Source organism: Macaca thibetana, chromosome 20 (assembly GCF_024542745.1).
Source record: "Macaca thibetana thibetana isolate TM-01 chromosome 20, ASM2454274v1, whole genome shotgun sequence".
Lineage (NCBI taxonomy): Eukaryota > Metazoa > Chordata > Mammalia > Primates > Cercopithecidae > Macaca > Macaca thibetana.
This window is the reverse complement of record NC_065597.1, coordinates 13,012,538-13,036,438: the sequence shown is the minus strand read 5'-3', so window position 1 is coordinate 13,036,438 and position 23,901 is coordinate 13,012,538. Positions and strand designations below refer to the sequence as shown.

Sequence of the window (23,901 nt, the reverse complement as noted above, 5' to 3'; positions counted from 1 at the left end):
CCAAAAAGAAAAAGAAAAAGAAAATCCATCATAATGTTGATAGTTATCAAATAGGAAAAAAAAAAGGTGTTTTTTTTTTACAAGTAATATCCAATATATGCCAAGATACAATACAGACCAGCAATTTCAGCCACTGCTGATGGGAAGGTAAATTGTACAGGTCTCTTAAGTATCCTTTATTTGAAATGCTTGGGACTGGAAGTGTTTCAGATTTCAGATTTTGGTATATTTGCACATACATAATAAGATATCTTGGGCCAGATGCGGTGGTTCATGCCTATAATCCCAGCACTTTGGAAGGTCAAAGTGGGCAGATTACTTGAGGTCAGGAGTTTGAGACCAGTCTGGCCAACATGGTGAAACCCTGTTTCTACTAAAAATACAAAAATTAGCTGGGCATGGTGACAGACACCTGTCATAATCCTAGCTACCTGGGAGCCTGAGGCAGGAGAATCACTTGAACCCAGGAGACAGGGGTTGCAGTAAGCTGAGATCGCGCCACTGCACTCCAGCCTGAGAGACAGAGCAATACCCTGTCTCAAAAAAACAAAGGAAAGGAAAGAAAAGAAAAATCTTCTGATGCGTGTTACAACACGAATAAGCCTTGAGGACATTATGGTGACTGAAATAAGTCAGTCATAAAAGGACAAATACTGTATGGTTCCACTAACATAAGCTACCTGGAAAAGTCAAATTCACAGAAGCAGAAAGTAGAGGGGTAGCTGCCAGGGGTTGGTGTGACGGGAGGAGAGGCAGTCATGGTTTAATGGGCACGGAATTTGAGTTTTGCAAGGTGAAAAGAGTTCTGGAGATGGATGGTGGTGACGGCTGTACAACAAGGTGAATGTACTTAACACTACTAAACTACACCTAAAACTTATAAACGAGATTAATTTTACATCATGTGTATTTTATCACAACTAAAAATAAATATAGGCCGGGCATGGTGGCTCACGCCTGTAATAACCCAGCACTTTGGGAGGCCAGGGCGTGCGGATCACAAGGTCAGGATATCGAGACCAGCCTGGCCAACATAATGAAACCCTGTCTCTACTAAAAATACAAAAATTAGCCGGGCATGGTGGTGGGCGCTTGTAGTCCCAGCTACTCGGGAGGCTGTGGCAGGAGAATCGCTTGAACCCAGGAGGCGAAGGTTGTGGTGAGCCAAGATCGCACCACTGCACTTCAGCCTGGGCAACAGAGCAAGACTTCATCTCAGAAAATAAATAAATAAAAACAAAGATATATTGATACATTTTTAAAGAGAAAAAGGCATATTGCAAAATATATTCATGTATAACCTCAATTTAGTTTCACTGATGTCATAAACATCAATATATGTCTACAAACATAAAAGAAGATCAGAACAAGGATCTGAGGGGAAAAAATTATTTAAAAGATAAAAAGCTCAAAAATGTATACGTCAAAATGTTAACAATAGTCAGGAATAGTGATGCACGCCTGTGGTTCCAGCTACTCTGGAGGCTGAGGCAAAAGATGGCTTGAGGCTGGGAGTGTGAGGCTATAGTGAGCTGTGACTGTGCCTGTAAACAGCCACTACACTCCAGCCTGAGCAATATAGCGAGATCCCATCTCAATTTAAAAATTAATTAATTGGGCCGGGCGCGGTGGCTCACGCCTGTAATCCCAGCACTTTGGGAGGCCGAGGTGGGCGGATCACAAGGTCAGGAGATCGAGACCACGGTGAAACCCCGTCTCTACTAAAAATACAAAAAATTAGCCGGGCGCGGTGGCGGGCACCTGTAGTCCCAGCTGCTCGGGAGGCTGAGGCAGGAGAATGGCGTGAGCCCGGGAGGTGGAGCTTGCAGTGAGCCGAGATCACGCCACTGCACTCCAGCCTGGGCGACAGAGCAAGACTCCGTCTCAAAAAAAAAAAAAAAAATTAATTAATTAATTGGCCAGACGCAGTGGCTCACATCTGTAATCCCAGCACTTTGGAAGGCCAAGGCAGGCGGATCACTTGAGCTCAGGAGTTCCAGACCATCCTGGCAACATAATGAGACCTACTCTCTATTAAAAATATGAAATACAGCCAGGCCATGGTGGTGTGTGCCTGCAGTCCCAGCTACTAGGGGGTGAGGGCTGAGGTGGGAGGATCACTTGAGCCCAGGAGCAGAGGCTGCAGTGAGCCGAGATCGCACCACCGCACTCCAGCCTGAGTGACAAAGTGAGAAACCTGTCTCAAAAAATAAATAAATAAAATATAAAAATAAAAATTAATTAATTAAAGTAAAATCCCTCTTTTTTTTTTTTTTTGAGACTTACTCTGTCACCCAGGGTGGAGTGCAATGGTGCAATCTCGGCTCACTGGAACCTCCACCCCCCAGGTTCAAGCGATTCTCCTGTCCCAGCATCCTGAGTAGCCAGGATTACAGAGCCCACCACCATCCCCGGGTAATTTTTGTATTTTTTTTAAGTAGAAACAGGGTTTTGCCATGTTGGCTAGGCTGGTCACAAACTCCTGACCTCAGGTGATCCACCCACCTCAGCCTCCCAAAATACTGGGATTACAGGCATGAGCCACCACACCCGGCCATAAAATTGCTTTTAAAAAAATATTAAGAATAACTATCAGGCTGGGCACAGTGGCTCACGCCTGTAATCCCAACACTTTGGGAGGACGAGGCAGGCGGATCACCTGAGGTCAGGAGTTCAAGACCAGCCTGGCCAACATGGTGAACCCTCATGTCTACTAAAAATACAAAAATTAGCTGGGAATGGTGGCATACAGCTGTAATCCCAGCTACTTGGGAGGCTGAGGTAGTAGGATTGCTTGAACCTGGGAGGTGGAGGTTGCAATAAGCCAAGATTGTGCCACTACACTCCAGCCTGGGCAACAAAGTAAGACTCCATCTCAAAAAAAAAAAAAAAGAAAAGAAAGAAAAGAAAAACCAGTACAGTAACTATTACTAGGTGCTGTGATTATGGGCAAATTTTGTTTTCTTTGTGTATCCATGTGCTTTTCTGTAGCTCACAATTTCTCCGAGGACTTTTGCTAACTGAAAGCAAAAGCATATTGGCTGGGCAAAAGAAGAAGAAAAAAGGACCCTCATGCTGGTTGTTGCATCCTAATGTGAGGCTATCCACAAGTAGATTTCCAAATACTGAAATAAATAGAATTCTCCCTGATGATCAAATTACAAAAGGCTGGCTAGGGTTTGGGAAAATAAACACCAACTCAGAAGACAAAGCAATCAGGGAGTTCTCTGCAGGATTAAAGTGGAGGCACATCTCTGGTTTTAAACAGTTCCTCGGGCCAGAATGGGTTCAGCACATCTCCATGTGCCCAGCAGAAAAGAAAAGACCAGAGGAGGCTCAAAGACCTTTCAAGTGGCCCATTGCTTAAAAGGAAAGGCTTGGAGAGAAAAGAAAGACTCTTAAATGAATGCAACACGCTCGCTAGGACGCAATGCTCCCTGCCCCCACTTCTCTCTTAAGCTACATCCACTTTCAGAAAATACTTTCTAGACATCAAGAGAAAAAGGAGCCTTTCTTAACATGCCATTCATTCGCCACATATGGTACCACTCTGAATAGAGGCCTTATGAAGGAGGGTCCAATACCACAGCCATGGGCCATGCCACTGACCACAAACAGCAATAAATAGATGAGGATTTATATGTCTGTGACGTAGAGGCACGTTGGCTAATTCAGATGGCGCGTCCATCACGTTCTAACATCCAGTAAATGTTTACTGAATGCCAAGTAAGCACAGGGCACTATTTGTAAAACTATCCCAGACACACACGTGCACACACGCACACAGGCATGCACACACACACATATACGTATATACACAGCTCCTTTGTTCTGTTTTAGGGCTGAGGCTAGAAAAGCAATGATTTAGGCTAGAGGCATTTGACAGTTTCATTCAACATATCACACATCTCCTGCAACGGGAAGAGCAGCAAAGGCAGACAGAAAGTTTCCAGTCCCTAAGGAAGGGTCAAGGGCAACACACCACTGCATCCCATTGCTACAGGCCCTGGACAGAGAGGGCTAAACTCTGCAGTGGAGGCAGAGAGGAGCCCTCAGCCTTCCTAAAACTCCAAATTCAGCATCCAAGGAGAACAGAGGTACCGCAGCCCCAGTCCTGGGAGAAACTGCAACACCAGGTTGATGTGCCAGGTCCTCCCATCCCCATCAATGAATCACGTCGGCACCCCCTTCATCATACGTACTTTTGCCCCCATTGTTCTTCAAGACGTTGGAGAGGTTGACAGACGCGGTGCCTAGCAGTTCATTTCTCAAGGTATGGCAGCTCCAGACCTTTAAATCTAAATGACTCTGGGCCGTGACATTCCTGGAAAACAAATACCGGATTCATTACATCCAAGCAGATCATTCCTATAACTTAGAAGAAAACATTTAAACTAAACTGCTGACATCTTGGGGAGGGGGAACCAAAACAGGCAGACACCCACATATTTCCTTTCCCCCACAAAAGCTGACCCTGTAACCCTCTAGCTAATAATGAACGCTCTATGAGCTCAATGGTGCAGGAATGCCTAAAGAGAGGCACGTTGGGTACCACAGGCAGAAAAAGTCGGAGGTGCCACCGGGAATCTGTACCTCCTACAACCCCCTCGGAGCACCCTCTCTCTTTCCCCATCTTGTTGCATTCAAGAAGAAGGGGCTTTCTCTTACAAAATGATGATCTCATTCCAGAGAAGCTCAGAGCTCCCAATGCGCTTTGCAGTCTTCTTGGTCTCGCTGGCGAGTCCATCCACCGCCACCTCCACATAGGAGTTAATTCGAGGTTGACGATTATGCACCTTGGGCTTTGCGGACACCACTGGGAAAGAAAGAAAAAGTCAAAGATGAGTCCCAGGGCTCCCAGATGCCCCCCTGTGGCAGATGTTCTGACTCTTTTTCGTTATTTCTTCAAAAAATAAATCAATACTTTAATTTTTGTCTTGATTCTAAAAACTTTTTAAAGAAACGTGAATACACACACCAAAAAAATATGAAGTGTAAGAAAAAAAAAAATCATCCCTAATCTGAAACCACTGGGATAATTGCCGGTGACCATCATTACCAATTCACCATAAACTGCCTTCCAGATTTTCATCTCTTACTGCTTCAATTCTTTAAAAATTCTTCGCCCCCATAAGTCACTCTTAAATGACTGCAATATAAGCTCATAATAGGTATATGTTAACTATTCTTTCATTGTCGAATAGAATGCTTGCAATTGTTCACTCTGGGGAAATTATCATGAACACACACATCTGCATGCCTTTCTTGAATATTCCTCCAAAGGATATGAACACTTTTTAAAGTTCTTAAAACTGCCCATTCCTTTCCAAGAAAGGTAAAACCCATTGAGCCTCCCATCAGTGCTACAGGAGTATATTCATTTCACCAGACATCACAGAGGGCTAAGGGATATGCTCGTTCACTTTTTGCAAATCATATGAGTTAAAAACGCACAGTGTAAAGATTACAGCTAAGGCCGGGCATGATGGCTTATGCCTAGCACCCCAGCACTTTGAGAGGCCAAGGTGGGAGGACTGCTTCAGCTCAAGAGTTCAAGACCAGCCTGGGAACATAACAAAATTTATAATTTTTCTTTTTTTTTTCTGAGATAGAGTTTCGCTCTTGCTGCCCGGGCTGGAGTGTAATGCCGCGATCTCATCTCACGGCAACCTCTGCCTCCCAGGTTCAAGTAATTCTCCTGCCTCAGCCTCCTGAGTAGCTGGGATTACAAGTGCCCGCCACCATGCCTAGCTAACTTTTTGTATTTTTAGTAGAGAAGGAGTTTCACCATGTTGGCCAGGCTGGTCTCGAACTCCTGACCTCAGATGATCTGCCTACCTCAGCTTCCCAAAGTGCTGGGATTACAGGTGTGAGCCATCACACCTGGCCAATTTATAAATTTTAATTGAAATAAAGATAATATTTAAGATTTTATGAGTACTCATTAAAGACCCTCTACCATGTGCACACATTATCTAACTGAATCCTCACAACAAACCCATGAGGCAGGGAATATACCATCGCCCCATTTTACCCAGGAGAATACAGACTTGAGAGGCGAGGTCACTGCCCCAGGCTACATAGCCAGGGAGCTACAAGCCACACTGGGCACCCAGCCGGCCTGATTCCACACCATGCTGCATATCATTATTGAATTTTACTTATTTGTTCTATTGCTGTTCTTCGATTACCAGTGAGGTTGAATATTTTTGCCATGTGTCATTAGCCATCTACATTTCTTCTTCCGCTCATAGCCTTCATGTAGCGACAATTTTGATGTTCATTTGAGACCAGGAAGCCAAAGACTCACGGAGCACAAAGCCACACAAGCCTCATGCCGAGGAAGTAGACAGACATCCTAGTGTATATTGCCCCTGATGGAAGCGCCAGGTCGCTACGGTACAACACATCTAGACGTCTCCCATCCTGCGCCAAATCAGAGATACAACTGATGCTCCCTTGCCCCTAATGGCAAGTCTATCCTAGCCTGAGCTTCCCTGTTTGAGTACAAGCAAATCTATCCCTCCCAGACTCTTCTGAAAGGTGACAGTCCTACAATGGTGTCTACAACTTAGCAAAGGCCAAATTCGCCTTCAGATTTTTTATAGCAATAAATGTCTTCCCCAGGCCCCAAAGGAACGGAAGGGAAGAAGGCAACAGATAAAAAAAATCAGCTGTGGCTAAATTCAGAAGCGACAAAGGAACAGTACTAGGAACAAAGGTTTGTGGTACTGAGGGATGGCCCAGGGTAGAAAAATGAGGTGCAGTGATTTACACAGGGACCAAGGTTAACTGAGGCCACCTGGTGGTAAGAGCATGGATCTACATGCCTTTAAAAAAACAGGGACTACAAATGGTGCACGACTTAGGACGTTTGACTTTACAATGGTGCGAAAGCGATACGCATTCAGTAAAAACTGTACTTTAAATTTTGAATTTTGGTCTTTTGGCAGAATAGTCATATGCGGTACTACTGGGCAGCGGCAGTGACCCGCAACACCAGTCAGCCACGTGATCACAGGGGCAAACAACTGATATTCTGCCGTGTACCCCCTTCACCAGATGATCTTGCCTAGCTGTCCTGAGCACATTTAAGGTAGGTTAGGCTAAGCTATGATGCTAGGCAGGTTAGGAGCATCAGATGCATTTTCAACTTGCGATATGTTCAACTTATGATGGATTTTTCAGGACGTCACCCCACTGTAAGTTGAGGAGTATCCGTGCTCATACACATACACATTTTTTCCTGAAACTCTGAGAGTAAGCTACAGACGTTGTGCCCCTTTACTCCTAAATACTTCTGGGTGTATTTCCCAACAAACACATTTTCTAACATAACCAATAGCACAATTATCAAAATCAGGACATTTAACTTTTTATAATACTAAGATTTAATTTACAGACTTTATTCACATTTTGCCAATTGTCCTATCAATGCCCAACATAGCAAAAAAAAATTTGTTCTGGTCGAGGCCCCAATCTAGGATCATATGTGGTATTTAGTACTCTTATTTTGAAGCAGGGCGTTGTGGCTCACGCCTGTAATCCCAGCTCTTTGGACGGCCGAGGCAGGTGGATCACTTGAGGCGAGGAGTTTGAGACTAGCCCGAGCAACATGGCAAAACCCTGTCTCCACCAAAAATACAAAAATTAGCTGGGCATAGTGGGGCACAACAGTAGTCCCAGCTACTCAGGAGGCTGAGGCATGAGAATTGTTTGAACCCAGGAGGCGGAGGTTATAGTGAGCTGAGACCGCACTCCAGCCTGGGTGATGGAGCAAGACTCTCTCAAAAAAAAAAAAAAAAAAAAAAAAAAAAAAACTCTTACATGTGCCCCCCATCACGCCTGACTATAGATTTTGAAGTTTCCAATCTATAGAAAAATTGAAATAGAATAATAGATACTGTATACTCTTCTACTCTTCAGCAATTGTTATCATTTTGCCACATTTGCTTTCTGTTCTATGTGTCTATAGCATCACTACCCAAGAGAACTTCCATGATGACGAACATGTTCCATTTTCAGTGCTGCCCAAAACATTGCATGAGACACATGTGGCTACTGACACTTGAAATATGGCTAGTGCAAATAAGGACATGATTTTTAATTGCTCTATAATTGTAATTTAAGTGTAAATAGTTCTATGTGGCTTCAGTGACTATTCTATTGGACACCACAGGTTATAGATAAATGCCATCTATGTCTTTGTGTGTGTGTGTCCACACTATTTTTCCTTGGTAAAACCATTTAAAAGTAAGTTGTAGACCGGCTGGAGTGCAGTGGCACGATCACGGCTCACTGCAGCCTCGACCTCCCCAGCTGAAGCAATCCTCCCACCTCAGCTTCCTGAGTAGCTGGGACTACCAGTGCACACCACCACACCTGGCTAACTTTTTAATTTTTTTTGTAGAGACGGAGTTTCACCCCATTGGCCAGGCTGATCTTGAACTCCTGGCTCAAGGAATCTGCCTGGACTCAAGTGATCCACCCGCCAGAGCTTCCCAAAGTGCTGGGATTACAAACATGAGCCACTGCCCAGTCCCCAGACATATTTTTAAAGCTATTTTTCCCCCAATTCAGCATCTAATCAATATATACAAATTGCCTGTGGCTACTATCTCCTTAATCTTTTAAAATCTAGAACATCCTCCCTTCTTTTCCATGGCAATGATTTTTGTTTGTTTAACTTTTTGGTTTTTTTCTTTTATAATCCCAGCAGCTTTGCCAAGGCAACAATGATTTTTAAAGACTTCCACCAGCTGTTTTAAAGAATGCACCAAATTCTACATTTTTCTGATTGTGAAACTGCCTCTGCAAAATTATGAGAGAGAAATCAGACATAGTTGAATCCATCTTACTTCTGATGTCTAAGCTGTCCTTGGTCATTCCTGGGCAAGGGCCAAGCTAATTTTGGGAGAAATTTAGTTTATAGTTTTTTTTTTTTTTTTTTTTTTTTTTTTTTTTTTGAGACAGGATCTCCCTCTGCCGCCCAGGCTGGAGTGCAGTGGTGCAATCTCATCTCACTGAAGCCTCCACCTCTGGGACTCAAGCGATCTTCCCACCTCAGCCTCTCAAGTAGCTAGGACTACAGGTGTGAGCCACTATGCCTGGCTCATATTTGTATTTTTTGTAGAGGCAGGGTTTACATGTTGCCCAGACTGGTCTCAAACTTTAAGCTTGAGCTCAAAACCATCCACCCACCTCAGCCTCCCAAAGTACTGGGATTACAGGCATGAGCCACCACACCCAGCCTACAGATTAATCTTAAAGCAAGGATAGCTGGGCATGGTGGCTTACACCTATAATCCCAGCACTTTGGGAGGCCAAGGCAGGCAGATCACTTGAGACGAAGAGTTCGAAACCAGCCCGGCCAACTTGGTGAAACCCCATCTCTACTACAAACACAAAACTTAGCTGGGCGTGGTGGTGCACACCTGTAGTCCCAGCTACTTGGGAGGCTGAAATACGAGAATCGCTTGAACCCAGGAGGCAGAAGGTGCAGTAAGCTGAGATTGCGCCAATGCAATCCAGCCTGGGTGACAGAGCAAGACCCTGTCTCAAAAAACAAAAACAAAAAAAAGCAAGGATAATAACAGCTCTTCCCAAAACTAAACCACCTTTGTAAAACTAATCAATAGCCACAAGGTTAGGATTATGGGAGGGGCTTGAATTCTAATAAGAGGTAGGTAGTTTTTATAATCCCTTACTGCTCAGGAGTCATGTAGCCAGAGGTCACAAGATTTGTGACTTCCCCAATTGCTCCCATAGACAACATCGCTATTGCAGAACCTAAGGTTGGTCTTTTGAGATTTTTTCTGACTTTCTGGCAATCTACTGACCTTGCCTGGGCCTGTGACTTGACTCATGACACAAATTATTCTGTGGCCCCACCCACAAGTGGACTCAGCACAGGAGGACCGTTTTCCACACTTCCATAATCTCATCCCCAACCAATGAGCAGCACCCTTTCCCTAGTCCCCTGCCTGGCAAATTGTCTATAAAAACCCTAACCTCTGAGCCTCCTGGGAGACTGATCTGAGTGATAACTCTGTCCCCCGTATAGCCTATTTTGTGTCAATTAAACTCTTTCTCTAATGCAATGCTACAGTCTCGGCGAATTTATTTATTTTATTTTTAAGATAGAGCTTCACTCTGTCACCCAGGCTGGAGTGCAGTGGTGCCATCGCCACTCACTGCACCCTCCGCCTCCCAGGTGCAAGCAATTCTCTGCCTCAGCCTTCCAATTAGCTGGGATTACAGGCGCCTGCCACCACACCTGGCTTAGTAGAGACGGGGTGTCACCATCTTGGCCAGGCTGGTCTTGAACTCCTGACCTCGTGATCTACCCGCCTCGGCCTCCCAAAGTGCTCGGATTACAGGCATGGGTCACCGCGCCCAGCAGTGAATTTATTTTGTCTGTGGAGTGGACAAGAAGAATCTACTGGGTGATTACAATTGTTTCCTCATGATTAGACTCAGTTTAAAGGCCAGGCACAGTGGCTCACCCTATAATCGCGGCACTTTGGGAGGCTGAGGCAGAAGGGCCACCTGAGCCCAGGAGTTTGAGACAAGCCTAGGCACCACAGCAAGACCCCAAATCTACAAAAAATAAAATATTAGCCAGGTGTAGTGGCTCACACCTGTAGTTCCATTTACTCGGGACATAGGAGGATTCCCAGAGCCCAGGAGGTCGAGGCTGCAGTGAGCTGTAATTGTGCCACTGCACTCTAGCTTAGGTGACAGAGTGAGACTCTGACTCAAAAGAAAGAATACTACAACATAAGTTATGTCATGTACCTATTATCACATACATTACGTTGTCCTGCGACTGGGGATACTAAGTTTGAACCCCTGCTTAATGTGGAGTTGGCCAGGTCTCTCCTCTGACACATTTGTAACCTACAGTTAACAGGCAGGGTGATATTTTGAATGTTTCTTGTTCTTAAAAGACAGGCCAAAACAAAGACATGAGCAAGTTTATCTAGAAAGTCTCTTTCATGAAATATATCTTTACACACGGAGTCACGACTTTATGTGGGATTTAGCTTTTAAAGTCAACAAATCAGGCAAAAATCACATAATGACAAAATTATACACTGAAAAAGCTCTTAAGAAGGGACCACAATAGAGTCTGGCATCTGCTCTCAGTAAGTTCCAAACAGCTCGTTTTTTGTTTTATTATACTATGCTTTTCAGAGATCAATTTTTCAGTGTTTCTCTAGTAAAATATCAAATAAAATAGCTGGCCTACGTTTAAGCGCCTCGATGCATTTAAAAATATACCTTAAAACACCAGGATCACACTGTGGGCAGGCACAAGGGAGGTGGAAACCGCGCAGTCACACCCCACAGGTTACACTATCAGCTTTCTTTATGTGGATCACCCGAGGTCAAGAGTTTGTGACCAGCTTGACCAAAATGGTAAAACCCCATCTCTACTAAAAATACAAAAATTAGCCAGGTGTGGTGGCGGGAGCCTATAATCCCAGCTTCTCTGGAGGCTGAGGCAGGAGAATCACTTGAACCTGGGAGGCGGAGGTTGCAGTGAGCCAAGATCACACCACTGCACTCCAGCCTGGACAACAAGAGTGAAACTCCGTCTCAAAAAAAAAAAAAAAAAAAAACGAAAAGAAAAGAAGAGAAATGAGTGTGCATGGCTGAATAACATGGCCTCAAAACAGAGACCTCAGGATGTTACCAGGTCCAACGGGCCGACTTCTGCTTTGAGCTAGACTTGCTAATTATTAGCTAAGGTAATAAAGTCTGTAGTCCCCAGTTTAAAACCATATCCGTTCACTCTAACTCATCTCCCTACTCAAAAGGGCAGAAGCAGGCAAAAGACTCCAAGAAACATAATTAAAATATTTCAAGACTACAAAAAAAAATCAATAATGTAATAAGAAACAGGCAAAGAACATGAACAGGCAATCCATAGAAAAGGAAATACAACTGCCCTTAAATATATAAGATGCTAAACACTTTTGCCGGGTACAGTGGTTCACACCTGTAATCCCAGCACTTTGGGAGGCTGAGGCAGGCGGATCATTTGAGATCAGAAGTTCAAGACCAGCCTGGCCAACATAGCAAAACTCCATCTCTACTAAAAATACAAAAATTAGCCAGGTGTGGTGGCACATGCCTGTAAGCCCAGCTCCTTGGGAGGCTGAGACACCAGAATCGCTTGAACCCAGGAGGCGGAAGTTGCAGTGAGCCAAGATCACACCACTGCAACCCAGCCTGGGTGACAGAGTGAGACTGTCTCAAAAACAAACAAACAAAAAAGATGCTAAACATCATACAGTTGAGCCTTGAACAAGAGAGGTTTGAACTATGAGGGCCCACTTTTACATGGATTTTTCTCCTGCCTTTGCCACCCCAGAGACGGCAGAACCAATCCTTCCTCTTCCTCCTCCTCCTCAGCTACTCAACATGAAAATGATGAGGGTGAAGACCTTTATGATGACCCACTTGCACTGAATAAATAGTAAATGCTTTTTCTCCTCCTTATGATTTTCTTTTCACTAGCTTATTTTATTGTAGAAATACAGTATATAATACATGTAACATACAAAACACGCATTAATCAACTGTTTCCACTTTTGTTGTTGTTGTTTTTGTTGTTGTTGTTGTTTCATTTGAGACAGAGTTTCATTCTTGTTGCCCAGGCTGGAGTGCAATGGTGTGATCTCGGCTCACTGCAATCTCGGCCTCCCATGTTGAGGCAATTCTCCTAGTCTCAGCCTCCCAAGTAGCTAGGATTACATGTGCCCCCCATCACGGCTGACTAATTTTTTTGTGTATTTTTAGTAGAGACAGGGTTTTACCATGTTCGCCACACTGGTCTTGAACTCCTGACCTAAGGAAATTTGTCTGCCTCAGCCTCCCAAAGTGCTGGGATTACAGGTATGAGCCTCCGCACCCAGCCAATCAACTGTTTCTGTTATTGGCAAGGCTTTCTGTCAACAGTAGGCTGTAAGTAAAGTTTTGGGGGAGTCAAAAGTTACATGTGGATTTTTTTACTGAGCAAGGAATCAGCACCCCTGACCCTCATGCTGTTCAAGAGTCAAATGCATAAGTAAAGAAGTGGGAAATAAAACTAAATGAGGGCCGGGCACGGTGGCTCACGCCTGTAATCCCAGCACTTTGGGAGGCTGAGGGGGGTGGATCACGAGGTCAGGAGATCGAGACCATCCTGGCTAACACGGCGAAACCCCGTCTCTACTAAAAATACAAAAAAATTAGCCGGGCGTGGTGGCAGGCGCCTGTAGTCCCAGCTACTCTGGAGGCTGAGGCGGGAGAATGGCGTGAACCCGGGAGGCGGAGCTTGCAGTGAGCCGAGATCATGCCACTGCACTCCAGCCTGGGTGACAGAGCGAGACTCTGTCTCAAAAAAAAAAACAAAACTATACTGAGAACACAAGCTTGCACCAATGCAACAGGCAAAAGTTAAAAGTCTGACAACATTGTGCTGGTAAAGATGTGGGGAAACAGGCACTCTCGCACATTGCTAGAAGAGTATTCCTTCCAAGGAAGGCAAACTGGCTCTCAAAATTTAAAAAATGCATCCCTTTTTGTGTATCTTGGAAAAGACACACAAGAAACATACTATTGGTTTCTTCCAAGCAGGAGCACTGAAGGACTGGAGGAAAGAATTTTGAACTACAGGAGGCCTGGCACGGTGGCTCACACCTGTAATCCCAGCACTTTGGGAGGCTGAGGCGGGGAGATCACGAGGTTATGAGTTTGAAGCTGGCCTGCCCAATATGGTGAAACCCCGTCTCTAGTAAAAATACAACAAGTAGCCAGGCGTGGTGGCGCACGCCTGTAGTCCCAGCTACTCAGGAGGCTGAGGCAGAAGAATTGCTTGAACCCGGGAGGCAGAGGTTGCAGTGAGCCGAGATCATGCCACGGCATTCCAGCCTGGGCAACAGAGCGAGACTCCATCTCAAAACAAACAAACAAACAAAAAGTTAGCCGGGCATGGTGGCACACACCTGTAATCCCAGCTACTTGGGAGGCTGAGACAGGAGAATCGCTTTAACCTGGGAGGAAGAAGTTGCAGTGAGCCGAGATAGCACCACTGCACTCCAGCCTGGGCGACAGAGCAAGACTGTCTCAAAATAAAATAACATTAAAAATTAAGATTTTTAAACTACATGAGTATATTATATAAATAACATTTACATTTCAAAAATACTCAAGAAAAATATTCCCAAGAGACACAATTTTGCCTCTGGAGGACTAGGCTGAGGGGCCTGAGCTCAGATACTGAGAGTCACTCTCCCATCTGTGATGGCTGCAGAGCTATAGAACCCGAAGCAACATTCTTTCGTTCAGGCCCTATTGACTGAGGGCCCACTATGTGTCAGGCACTGTTCTAGCGGCTAGGGTAGTTAACAGTGACCAAAGCAGACAAAAATCTCTTATTGTGGATACATTCTATTGAAGGAGACAGTCAACAAATGAAATAAATTAATTAAACAGGGACAAGGGCTGAGAAGAAAAATATAAAGAAGGGAGGGAAATAGATGTGAAGTCAATGAGGAAGGTGGCTTTGGATCAGGGGATCAGGAAGAGGGTGGCTTTTGAGAACAGGCCTAAGGAAGTAAGGCAGCGAAAAGCATTTCACTCAGAGGGAACGGCAAGTGCAAAGGCCCGGAGGCAGACACCTGCCCAGTGTATTCACTGAAAAGCAAGGAGGCTGGCGCAGAGAGAATGTAGACCAGGAACAGGTGATGAGAAATGCGGGGTGGGGAAGGGTCCCATCACATGGGACCTTCGGCTTCTACTGTGAAATGGAGCACCCTTGAACAGTTTGAGCAGAGGAGTGACAAGACCCAGCTTGCATTTTTTTTTTTTTTTGATACATGTTCTCGCTCTGCTCTGTTGCCCGGGCTGGAGTGCGGTGGCACAATCACAGCCTACTGCAACGTCGAACTCCTGGGCTCAAGTGATCTTCCTGCCTCAGCCTCCAATTTTTTGTAGAGACAGGGGTCTCGCTCTGTTGCTCAGGCTGGTCTCAAACTCCTGGGCTCAAGTGATCCTCCTGCCTTGGCCTTCCAAAGTGCTGATATTACAGGTATGAGGCACCACACCTGGCCACAGTTTACATTTTAACAAGATCACTGGCTGCTGTGTAACCAACAAACTGAAGGAGGGCAAAGCGGAGAAGCAGAGAGACAGGACAGGAGTCTACTGCCTTAACCCAGGGTGGAGACAATGGTGGCCTGGACCAGGCTGCGACCTAGGGGTGGTGAGAAGTGGCTGAATGTTGAGTGACACATTTTGAGGATCGAGTCAACCAGATATGCTGATAGGCTGATACAGACAATGAGGAAGAAAAACCAGGACCTCAGCTATAGACAGGCTAAATTCTAGATGTTTAGTAAATATTCAAGCGAAGGTAACAAACTGGCTACTGGTTATAAATCAGGAGTTCAGAGGAAAAGCCCAGAGGAGTGATCTTCTGTTGGTGGCATTTAAAGCCATGAGGTTGGATGAGGCACCTAGGGAGTGAGTGTAGGTAGCAACGAGGGCCAGGGCATGAAGAGATCACCATTTTATTTTACTGTTTTCATTTTATTTTGTTTTTGGGACAGGGTCTCACCCTGTCACCCAGGCTGGAGTGCAGTGGTGCAATCACAGCTCACTGCAGCCTTGAACTCCCAGGCTCAAGCAATTCTCCTTCCACTTCAGCCTCCTTAGTAGCTGGGACCAGCTAGCGTGAACCACCATGCCTGGCTAATTATTTTATGTTCTGTAGAGACAGGCCTTCCCTATGTTTCCCAGGCTGGTCTTGAACTTCTGGACTGAAGGGATCCTCCTGTCTCAGCCTCCCAAATTGCTGAATTACAGGCATGAGCCACTGCACCTGGCCTGAAATCACCATTTTAGATAATTTTAGCCAAAAGGTCCTTATTTTCCTGCTCCTTTATTTTCTTTCTTCTTCAAGAATTACAGCTACAAGACGATAATGACATGAGAATAATTAACACCCGTAAGCTATTTCACAAAATTTGGCTCCCCAGACCAAGGCGTGGTTAGATTCCCCCTCTTCCCGGGCCGTAGACAAGATAAAGACGTTATACAGTGCCGCTCACCTTTCAAAGTGAGCTGAGACTTCTCAAAAGGCAGGGCCACTCCTGCCCGGCTAGAGCTGGCAGATGCCATATCATCACCATGAAGCTGTAAGACAAACAGAAAGAGAATTGAGAGAACATCTGATAAGAAGACAGAGGAGTTGAACTCAATTTCAATATTTAAGCTTAAAGAGACAGAGGCAAAAAAATAGAAATGTCCAAGCAACTGCAACCAGAGTATAGTTTGTCTTATAATGACTTAATGAACCTGGACCGGTCTTAGGATAGACTAGAAAGGACACAGGACTGTTACAGCAAAGTCTAGAGGAGGCAGAGTCTAATAAGACATCTCCACCAGGCATGGTGGCTCACGCCTATAATTCTAGCACTTTGGGAGGCCGAGATGGGCGGATCACCTGAGGTCAGGAGCTCGAGACCAGCCTGACCAACATGGTGAAACCCCGTCTCTACTAAAAAATACAAAGTTAGCCAGGCGTGGTGGCACATGCCTGTAATCCCAGCAACTCCTGAGGCTGAGGCAGGAGAATCACTTGAGCCCAGGAGGCGAAGGTTGCAGTGAGCCAAGATCGGCCATTGCACTCCAGCCTGGGCAACAAAAGCGAAACTCCATTTCAAAAAAAAAGAAAAAAAGATTGGGCGCAGTTCACGCCTGTAATCCCAGCACTTTGAGAGGCGGGTAGATTACGAGGTCAGGAGTTCAAGACCAGCCTGGCCAAAATGGTGAAATCCCATCTCTACTAAAAATACAAAAAAATTAGCCAGGCATGGTGGCAGGCGCCTGTAATCCCAGCTACTCGGGAGGCTGAGACAAAGAATTGCTTGAACCTGGGAGGTGGAGCTTGCAGTAAGCCGAGGTCGTGCCATTGCACTCTAACCTGGACGACAGAGCAAGACTCTGTCTCAAAAAAGGAAGAAGAAAAAAAAAAGACATCACAGATTCACAGCAGAAAGACAGCTAATCTAGTGTGTTACCTATGGAGCAAGTTGGCTGCAAACACCTCAAGGAGGGTCTCTGGCCAAATGAGTAGAATCTGATAGTAATCCTTGCTAAAAGTATAATGCAAAAAAAAAAAAAAAAAAAAAAAAAGGAAAGGGAAAAATAAGACAACTAATATAATTCTTTAAATGGGTAGGCTGGGTGCAGTGGCTCACTTTGGGAGGCCAAGGCAGGTGGATCATCTGAGGTCAGGAGTTTGAGACCAGCCTGGCCGTAATGATGAAACCCCATCGACACTAAAAAACAAAAAATTTGTTGGGGGTGGTAGTGGATGCCTTAATTCCAGCTACTCGGGAGGCTGAGGCAGGAGAATTGCTTGAACTCGGGAAGTGGAGGTTGCAGCGAGCCGAGATTATGTCATTGCACTCCAGCCTGGGTAACAGAGCAAGACTCAGTCTCAAAAAAACAAAGCAAAAAGGTGTGCAGCATCATTAGCCATGAGGTGTCCCTGTCATTCTGTGTTGGCTAGAAGCAAGTCTATCTTGTACTTTGAATGGATCTTTTACTTGTATGTGATTTTGGAACATCATCATTTGACATTTGAAAAATATTGGTTCATTGAGTTATGCAGATTTTCCAAACGTTGACACATTTCATTATGCAATATCCAAAAATCACATTTGTGAATGTCACCACTGATCTCATAGATAAGTCTTTAAGCATTGGGAAGCCATTGAGCTCTTGGTAGTAGATATAAGCATTCCAAAAGTCTGACTTTCACTTAAAAACTTTCACTTAAAAACTCGTATCTGCTCCCCCTTCCTCCCTCCTTCTATCATCTCTGCTACCTTGTCTTTTGTCTTTTTTTTTTTTCCTTTTTTTTTTGAGACAGAGTCTCACTCCGTCACACAAGCTGGAGTGGTACAGTAGCACAATCTTGGCTCACTGCAACCTCTACCGCCCAAGTTGAAGTGATTCTCGTGCCTCAGCCTTCTGAGTAGCTGGAATTAGAGGCACCAGCACCACTTGGCTAATTTTTGTATTTTTAGTAGAGATGGGGTTTCACCATGTTGGCCAAGCTGGTCTCGAACTCCTGACCTCAAGTGATCTGCCCGCCTCAACCTCCCAAAGTGCTGGGATTACCAGTGTGAGCCACTACACTCGACCACTCTTTCTTAAAAAAAAAAAAAAAAACTCTTATTTTATCATTGGTAGCAAATACCGTGTTGTTTTCCTTGAAGTGTCGGGCTCACTTCATTCGTTTTCAAGAAAAGGCTTGCCAAATACCCAAATCTAGTAACACGTTTGTCTGTTAGATGTTTAAGTAAAAATGGTACTTCACCCAAAAAGCAATTAATTCAGCTCTCAATTCAAACAACCGTGCTTTTTCCCAACACACCATTATACTTCAACAGGAGGCAGAAGAGCTTTTGAAGTATTGCCCATTTCAGCACACAGAATATTTTTTTTTTTCTAGCATTTTCATTTAACTTTTTTAATTACACTTTACGTTCTAGGGTACATGTGCACAACGTGCAGGTTTGTTACATATGTATACATGTGCCACGTTGGTGTGCTGCACCCATTAACTCGTCATTTACATTAGGTATATCTCCTAATGCTATCCCTCCCCGCTCCCCTCACCCCACAACAGGCCCCGGTGTGTGATGTTCCCCTTCCTGTGTCCAAGTGATCTCATTGTTCAATTCCCACCCCTGAGTGAGAACATGCGGTTTGGTTTTCTATTCTTGCAATAGTTTGCTGAGAATGATGGTTTCTAGCTGCATCCATGTCCCTACAAAGGACATGAATTTATCCTTCTTTATGGCTGCATAGTATTCCATGGTGTATATGTGTCACCTTTTCTTAATCCAGTCTGTCACTGATGGACATTTGGGTTGGTTCCAAGTCTTTGCTATTGTGAATAGTGTTGCAATAAACATACGTGCCAGCACACAGAATATTAAAAAGACGTGCTCAGGAGTTAAGACTTCATAAAATTAATGAATTTTACCACTTCATCAAGGATATTCTCAGGTGAACCTGGCTTTTTCTTTTCTTTATACTGAGAGTATGTATGGTGAAGAATACCATGGCCACAGCAACAGCCCAACTGGTGCTAGCACCAATTGCTTTACTCACCTTTGCTTCTGGACCACTGGTGCAAATGGGATCACAGTGAAAAGGCAAAGTGTTACTGTCATTATGAAAATAGTTTCAGCCGGGCACGGTAGCTCACACCTGTATTCCCAGCGCTTTGGGAGGCCAAGGTGGGTAGATCACCTGAGGTCAAGAGTTCGAGACCAGCCTGACCAATATGCTGAAACCCCGCCTCTACTAAAAATACAAAAATTAGCCGGGCATGGTGGTGGGTGCCTGTAATCTCAGCTACTTGGGAGGCTGAGGCAGGAGAATTGCTGGAACCTGGGAGGCAGTTGCAGTGCGCCGAGATCATGCCACTGCACTCCAGCCTGGGCGACAACAGCAAGACTCCGTTTCCAAAAAAAAAAAAAAAGAAGAGTTTCAACCTTGCAAAACCCTAAAAGAGTCTGGGAGGCCTCCCGATGTCTGAGGACCACACTTGAGAACTGATGCTGTTAAATTATTGTGCCTTTGTATCTTATGTTTTTTAGAGATGGTATCTCACTCTGGCGCCCATGCTGGGAGTGAAGTGGCGTGAACATGCTCAGTGCAGCCTTAAACTCCTAGACTCGAGCAGTCCTCTCACCGTGGCCTCCCAAGTAGCTGGAACTATAGATGTGCCACCACAACTCTACTATGTTGTTGTTGTTGTTGTTATAGACAGGGTCTTACTACGTTGCCCAGACTAGTCTCAAACTCCTAGCTTCAAGCTATCCTTCTGCCGCAGCCTCCCAAAGTGCTGCGATTATAAGCATGAGCCACCAAGCCTGGTCAAAATTCCTGTTCTATTCAACATCATTAATACCTTCCGTCATTCTATTTGTATGTGACCTCTCTCCCTGACTTCCCATTTCCTTTTTTGTTCTTCAGTATTATTATTATTACTATTTAGAAACAGGGTCTGGCTGTATTGCCCAGGCTAGAGTACAGTGGCTACTCACAGGCACAGTCATGGCTCACTGCAGCCTCGAACTTCTGCACTCAAAGGATCCCCTGCGTCAGCCTCCTGAATAGCTGAAATACAGGTTCAGACCACCAAGCCCAGTGCCTGACTTATCTTAAAGAGTTGTTCAGCTTTAAAACATGGTTATTAACTCACCATATTACTCTAAGAATGAAAGCCCTTGGCCGGGAGCGGTGGCTCACGCCTGTAATCCCAGCACTTTGGGAGGCCGACACAGCCAGATCACTTGAGGTTGAGTTGGAGACCAACCCGGCCAACATGATGAAACCCCATCTCTACTAAAAATACAAGAATTAGCTGGGCGTAGTGGCACGCGCCTGTAATCCCAGCTATCCAGAGGCTGAGGCAGGAGAATTGCTTGAACCTGGGAAGCAGAGGTTGAAGTGAGCTGAGATCATGCCACTGCACCCTAGCCTGGGGGACAGAGTGAAACTCCGTCTCAAAAACAAAATGGACAAAAGCCCCTTATGTGAGAATTAAATGTAGCTACAGGAGAGGCACAGTGGCTCACATCTGTAATCCCAGCACACTGGGAGGCTGAGGCAAGAGGATCATGTGAGCCCAGGAATTCAAGACCAGCCTGGGCAACACAGTGAGACCTTGGCTCTATTTTATAATTTAAATTTAAATTTAAATAAATGTAGCTACAGCTAAGTGACAATGATTTTGACATTTTCCACAGCTAAAGTCAAACAATTTCATGCTTCAAGATGTTTATCAAACTCGAACAAATTTGTCTTATTTATGTGATATATCCAGTTTCCAAAAAGATTTAAAGTGGCTAGTTTTTCTAGACTAGTCTGTAATAAGCATTTGACTTCCAGTGGAAACCTCTGAAATGGTACTTAGCAAATGGAATACAACACCAAACTCTTCTTATCAAGAGCTCCAGAGAGACCTCCAGGTTATCAAATCCCACAGCGAATCTCCCTGTCCTCTTACATGACTGACCTATGGGCAGCATCTGACACAACTGATCACCCTTTCGTCCTTTAACCACTTTTCCCTCAGCTCTCAGGACACCAGTCCTACCTCATCCTCCTCCTGCCCCACCTGAGCCTTCTCGGTTGGTTCCTGCCCCCTCCTCAACCTCAAGCAATCGATGTTCTACCTCTTCTCCATTACCTCATCCTGTCTCAGGCTTTGAATGCCATCCCTTTGTTTGTTTGTTTGTTTGAGATGGAGTCTCGCTCTGTCACCCAGGCTGGAGTACAGTGGCACTATCTCAGCTCACTGTAACCTCTGCTTCCTGGGTTCAAGAGATTCTCCCGCCTCAGCCTCCCTAGTAGCTGGGATTATAGGCACCCACTACCATGCCCAGCTAATTTTTGTATTTTCGGTAGAGACAGGGTTTCACCATGTTGGCCAGGCTGGTCTCGAATTCCTGACCTCAGGTGATCCGCCCACCTCAGCCTCCCAAAGTGCTGGGATTACAGGCGTGAGCCACCACGCCCGGCTCCGGAAACTTAATCTTAACAGTGTTGAGAGGTGGGGCCTTGAAGAGGTGATTGTCATAAGGGCAGATTGATGCTACTTCAGGGCTGGGGCCGTTATCTCAAGAGCAGGTTTGTTATAAAAGCAAGTTCAGCCCCCCACGTTTCTTTCTCGCTCTCCTGCCTTTCCTTCCATTTGGGATGTGGAGTACAAAGGCCCTCGCCAGGATGTGGGCCCAGCACCTTGGACTTCCCAGACTCAAATACAAAGAATAAATCTCTTTTCTTTAGAAATTACCTAGTCTCTTTATAAATTATCCCATTTCTATTACCCAATTATGGAAACACAAAATGAAATTAAGACACTGTCTAACTCAGAGTAAAAGGCGGCGGGAGCAGTGGCTCATGCCTATAATCCCAACACTTCGGGAAGCCAAGGCGGGCGAATCACCTTGTGCTCAGGAGTTCAAGACCAGCCTGGGCAACATGGTCAAACTCCATCTCTCAAAAAAAATACAAAAATTAGCTGGGTGTGATGGCAAGTGCCTGTGGTCACAGGTAATCAGGAGGCAGAATTGGGAGGATCGTTTGAGCCCAGGAGGTCAAGGCTGCAGTGAGCAATGATTGTGCCACCGCACTCTAGCCTGGGTGACACAGTGAGACCGTGTCTGAAAAACAAAAACACAGAGTAAAAGCCAAAAACCTGCAAATGACCTTTGATGTCCTATGCAATACCCTCCCCCCATCTCCACACACCTCTCGGACCTCACGGCCCACTTCCTGCTCCCCAGTATCCCCCCACCCTCACCATGCTCTGACCCTGCCACACAGGCCTCCTCACTGTTCAACCATCTCAGTTTTTTTTTCTTTTCCCTTTTTTAAAGCCAAATTTAGCACTCAGGGGTTGTATACAAACTTTAATGAGACTAATATTAGTAAGTTCTGATAACCCACTACCATGGGCCCAACCTGTTTCTTTGAGACAGGGTCTAGCCCTGTTGCCCAGGATGGAGTGCAGTGACATGATCATAGCTCACTACAACCTTGACCTCCTGGGTTCCAGTGATCCTCCCGCCTCAGCCTCCTGAGCAGCTGGAACTACAGGCATGTGCCACCACATCCAGCTACTTTTTTTCCTTTTTTATTTATTTATGTATTTATTTTTTGTAGAGATAGGATCTCACCATCTTGCCCAGGCCAGTCTTGAACTCCTGGCCTCAGGCAATCCTCTCAGCCCCACCTTCCAAAGTGCTGGCATTACAGGCATGAGCCATTTCACCAGGACAAAAAGATGTTTTGATTCCCTTAGGCTAAATTTGTCTTGGCAAAACAGTAAAAAGGTCAACTCTCTTTGCTACCCATCAGATTAGAAAGGGATGAGAAGCCTGACAATAAGCGTTGGTGAGAAGTCTTACATGCCTGCGGAGGCAGCGCACATGAGATGGTGACTGACAACCTCCGGCAGAGTTAAAGACACATAATGCTGGACCCACCAGGATTCTCCTCCCAGGCATTTGCAGAGGGAGAAATTCTCCAACACACACAAAAGAGGCCATGTTCAAGGATGTTCATCATAGCAGTATTTGTAATGGTAAAAAATTATAAACAACTTAAATACCCATCAATGGGGGAATGGATACATTGTGATATATTTCTAAAATGGAAAGCTATGTATATAGTACCTGAAATATATGAATTTAATCCACATGTACAAATCCCAAACGATAATGTCAAGAGGGGGAAAAAAAAAAGCACGTGGCAGCCTTAGTACAATATCTACGGCGTACACTTGAGCTTACACAGAACAACTATATATGTTGTTGCTGTGAACACACAAACGTTTAAAAGTATAAAAGCACGATGGGAAGGAACCACACCAAGTTCAGAACAGAAGTTCCCTCTGGGGTAGGGGAGGAGGGAGCAGGGGAATCGGAGTGAGGAAAGAGACCAAAGGAACCTCAACTGTATCTGCAACATTTTATCTTTCAAAGAAAAAAGTTCTGGAGCAAATATGGTAAAATGTTCATATTCATTAAATCCAGATGGTGGTTTTTATGACTGTTATCTTCATCTCTGAACCATTTTATAAGTTTGATCTCTTTCATAATTGAAAAATAATTTTAAGGGGAAGCAAAAGATTGTATCTTGAATAATGCAGGAAATATTATAAATAATTATAAATTGAGCCTTGGGGCTTTTAGTTAACAGCTAAAAGCTGGAAATCTATTATTTATAGACTTTAAAAATAAAAGAATATTTTAGAAATCTTTACTTCTATTGGGATTCTTTCTTTCCTAAGGCAACTCAACTAATGGTAGTTTTTAA

At 44.8% G+C, this 23,901-nt stretch overlaps 1 protein-coding gene across 3 annotated transcripts in view; it reads right to left on the bottom strand.

Annotated features, from left to right (window-relative positions):
* The window catches only part of WWP2 (WW domain containing E3 ubiquitin protein ligase 2), a 181,078-nt gene that overhangs the window by 140,859 nt on the left and 16,318 nt on the right, over positions 1 to 23,901 (bottom strand). For 2 of the 3 annotated variants that reach the window (XM_050773320.1, XM_050773322.1), the window contains exons 2-4: positions 16,101 to 16,185; positions 4,669 to 4,816; positions 4,203 to 4,324 (exon numbers count right to left, since the gene is read on the bottom strand). In XM_050773320.1, coding sequence (XP_050629277.1) covers positions 4,203 to 4,324; positions 4,669 to 4,816; positions 16,101 to 16,170 — 340 coding nt within the window. In that variant the 5' untranslated portion in view covers positions 16,171 to 16,185. Of the gene's footprint in view, positions 1 to 4,202; positions 4,325 to 4,668; positions 4,817 to 16,100; positions 16,189 to 23,901 lie in introns of those variants that run through there. The other variant, XM_050773321.1, reaches the window with a different exon arrangement.